The sequence below is a fragment of the Aptenodytes forsteri genome, unplaced genomic scaffold (assembly GCF_000699145.1).
Source record: "Aptenodytes forsteri isolate BGI_AS27 unplaced genomic scaffold, ASM69914v1 Scaffold292, whole genome shotgun sequence".
Lineage (NCBI taxonomy): Eukaryota > Metazoa > Chordata > Aves > Sphenisciformes > Spheniscidae > Aptenodytes > Aptenodytes forsteri.
This window is the reverse complement of record NW_008795435.1, coordinates 1,543,850-1,547,928: the sequence shown is the minus strand read 5'-3', so window position 1 is coordinate 1,547,928 and position 4,079 is coordinate 1,543,850. Positions and strand designations below refer to the sequence as shown.

Here is a 4,079-nt window from a genome sequence, read left to right as displayed (position 1 = left end):
CTTTGTCACTATGTTTCCCCCTGCATCCAATAAAGGATGGAGATTGTCCTTAGCCCTCCTTTTGTTGTTAATGTATTTATGGAATTTATCATTGCCTTCTCTTCTGATTAAGTTGTTTCAGTAACAACTATTCTTGGCAACAAGTAATTTTTTATGTTTTTTTAAAGTACACAGGGATTGAAGACAAACATTGTATTTACTTTTTTTTTGTTGGTTATCTGTCATTGCATGGTTAAAAATAAATTGCTTGCACTCTAATCAAGACTAGAATGCTGACTTAGAACCATTTTCTTGACATATGTGCTAATGCAAGAAAATGGGATATTCTATCTAATGTCTTAAACCTGTTCATCTACATCACTAACCTTTCAACAAAAATAGTTCTGTTATAAAAACAGAGCCTGAGTGTTACGACACTGCACTAATGTATGTGTATTCTTTCTTTCCTTGCATGCGTTGCAGAAACAAGATATACTTAATCAAGTAAGTAATATCAATTTGATTTTTTTCCTTTTGTTATGCATAGGAGCAGTATCTTTTATTTTGTAGGCTTCCATTGAGATGTCACTTATTAACAAATACTGCATGTGGCTATTCTGTCAGATAACAGACAAATATTTAAAGCTGAGAGCAAAGTGCACTCTTTCTCTGCTGGCAGACTTTTTCACTAGGTGACTTTAATTTTTGTCATTCACAGTACATAATTTTGCTAACATTAATTGAGAGGAATATGAAAAATAAGTTAAGAGCAAGTAATTAAGTTATTCCATACTTGTCACAGAAATTTCTGCTTACTAGAGAGATCTCATAATGGTTTGTATTATTCTGAAATGACAATAACACATCTGAGAAAAAAAATATTAAATACTGTTTCTATAACCATATAATACCATTTATACATAGCAGGCTTAAAATTGCAGATTTTATAATTTGAATAAGGCTTATAGTGTGCTTTAAGCTATTGTGACTTTACAGCAATTGCAAGAGAAACGGTTAAAGAGCTGATCATCACCCAAGACTCTACTCCTGAGAAGCTTCAGTAGCCTAAAACCAGGCATAAAAATACAATGAAAAAAAAATCTAGGGAGGAAGGACTAATCGAACTAGGTTTTTAAATGACCTAGTTATTCTTCCTTTGTAGCTCAGAGGTGTTAAAAAGCCCCTGCTCTGCTGTTCTGGGAAGAGGCAGCTGGAACATGAGAACAATGAAAAAGCCAAGAGACTGAAAGGATTAGTTTTGTAGGAACCCTCACTTTCTGAGGTCAAAGGCCAGTTGAGCTTTTGGAGGTGTGTTACTGAGAGTAGTACTCCCCGTTCCCAAAAGGGCTCACTTTTCTTCAGATGACCAACATTACTTTTTTAGTAAGCTAACGGAGGGACTGCAACGGGTCCTGAAAGAGAAGGTATTCAGGTTAAAGCAGCGTGTCTAAGACCAGTCTGGAGTCTAATCTCATTAGTATTTTTGCTAATAACCTTGTCAAGAGAAATAGATGAATACTAACAGAATCAACTCACTAAACCAAATTTGGGAATTGCTGATAAAATGGAGAAAAATCTGACTGTTATACTGGAAAAGCTTGATGATGTTATGGACTATAGTAAATGGAAATGGAATGAAATGCACTAGCGCAGAGTGCCGTGTGATTTATTCTGGGACTAGTGGCATTGTTAAATCGCTGTCTGTGGTAGCTGATCGCAAGATTATTGCAAAGCATCATTGTGGTTTGGTCATGAAGAAGAGAAATGTATTACTGGGACATTGTAATAGTATTCCTGTGGCCATGGTGGTCTGAGAAGAAAAGACTTGTAAGAAAAAGTAGTGTCTTAGGCCAATTGACATAAGTGGAAGACTAGTTAAAATTTCAAGCACACAGAAGTATGGACTGAAAGAAGGATTTCTGTGCTGTTTCCCTCAGCTACCTTCTTTGGTCTGACAGAAGATACTAATTTGCTGTAAAGACCTTACTTATTATAATATATGAAGTGAAATATTTCTACTACAGATAAGGAAGATTTAATTTTCTATAAAAAGCTACTGCAGAGACCACATCTTTCTGCTTTTGACCATGTGATGGGACAAAGTGAACTCAAATTGGAACTAATTTACAGAAGGCTTAGTAGAATGTGGAGAATTATAGGATATCTGTTATGTAGGAGAAGCCTGTCCCTCACATGTAAGTAACTGAGCACTAAGAAAGGATGTTGTATCTTTCTAGCTACAAAAGAGAAAAATTTAGCAACTTGTGAGTATCACCAGCAGAAAACTCTACCCTTCAGACACTGGGCACTCAGTGTTTTTCTGGTTCTCTGGGCAGAATTTCTAGGGAAACAGCTTCTTGGATACCTAGAGAGTTGGGAAGCCTGCCAGGCAGAGATGCTGGCGGTCTGGCTGTGAGCCTGCTTTCTGTGGAAAGTGTTGAGGGCACCAAGGTGTAAAATGTCTCAGATAGTCAATTTCTGCTGCAAAACTGTTCAGTTTTGAACATTTTTGATGATCTTCAGTGGTCCCTCTGTCTCCTTTCCTCAGTCTGTGCTGACATCTCTTCCTCCTTGATATCTTCCTTCCCCTCTCTGCCTTAAGATCCCATTTTTATCCTCTTTTTTCCTACTTTTTTCCATTGCGGAGTACCTTATGTTTAAGCTTTATGAGCCTCATACTGCTTTCTTTTACATGTTACCTGTTTAATTCTCCTAGTTTGTTAAATAGCTAACTCAAGGACTGTTTTCCAGTTCTGATGTGCACTAGATACTGTTTCAAAGTATTTTAAAAGAGTTTATTTTTTGGTTTATTAGGGTACCACCATCAGTATTTAGATAGAAGCTGATAGAGAATTTTAAGCTGTCGTGATATTCAGGCCAGAGGGACCATTCTATTTCAAAGAATATGCTGCTTGAAACTACACCATTTATAAAGGAAAACAAACAGGAAGTGGAGGGTCACACTGGTGTCTGTTTTATTTTTAACATATTTTGATTGAAGAGTGACAGACTACTCTGACAACATTTCAGCTCCTCTAACAGCATGAAAACAGAGTATAAATACAGTACCAATTATGGTACTGAGTTACAGAGTATTAAAAATGCTATCTCCTCATATTTTCATATTAATTTGACATATCAGCTAAGTTGTTCTTTTCTTAAAGTGAAATAAACGCAGAAATAAATTCCTTCAGAAAGGATACATTTAGTGTCTTTCTCGGCTTTTTTATATTGCCATTAATCAATATTTAAACTTGATGCATTTTGGTTGAAGTATACGTGCGATGGTGCAATGTTTATACATAAGTAGGAGTTACAACTATTTATTCTGCTAGTCATTGGTGACAGATTTCATAATACTTAACTACTAAGGTGCATTTAACATCAATGGAAAAGTATTTTTCTGTGTTTTGAAATTATTGTAATTTTAATTGTATTACCCTGTGCCTTCATTTGATCACTACATGTCTGAATTAATGTTGCAAAATAAATAGCAGGGGAGAGATATTTGGCTAATGGGTATTTGGACTCTGCGAAACAAAAACAAATAAAGACATTTTCTTAAGAGAACAGCATTTAATGTTGAAATTCTGTTTAATTTGTAACAGTGAGAATTCTGAAGCCATCAAATGAATACTGTGTTGGTGCTATAGTGGTTTTTGGTTTGCATCCTATTTGTAATAGTTGGGTAATAAAGGACTATATGGTGCTTGTAAACAGTTCTACAGGTGTTTATCTTACCTGGTCAGACACAGGGATTTTTCAGGGATTCATTCATTTTGCTATTTTATTTGGTTTTAGTCTGAAGCATGCCACCTACCCCTTCTGTAGTAATTGTAATTTTCAGATGACCAATTCTGCTGGGACAGAATGCAAGCTATCTACTCTTCACTTTGTTTAGTATGTAATAATTTATGTATATTTCTTCTAACATTCTTTATTGGTAATACTTGTAAAATAGACCCTGGGTGACAATCTGCTACAAGATCCTTCTAAAAGTATGTGCCTTAGCACTCTTTCTTCTTAAAAAAAACCCACCTTTCTATAGTAAATATAGCATATTTAGTAAATTTATATATTAAATATATGTATTTATGTGT

The 4,079-nt window shown here is 35.1% G+C and overlaps 1 protein-coding gene across 1 annotated transcript in view; it reads left to right on the top strand.

The window, feature by feature from the left end:
- Positions 1-4,079, top strand: part of DGKB (diacylglycerol kinase beta) — a 331,298-nt gene that overhangs the window by 38,826 nt on the left and 288,393 nt on the right. Inside the window, exon 3 of the mRNA XM_009281041.1 lies at positions 463-483. Coding sequence (XP_009279316.1) covers positions 463-483 — 21 coding nt within the window. The remainder of the gene's footprint in view (positions 1-462; positions 484-4,079) is intronic.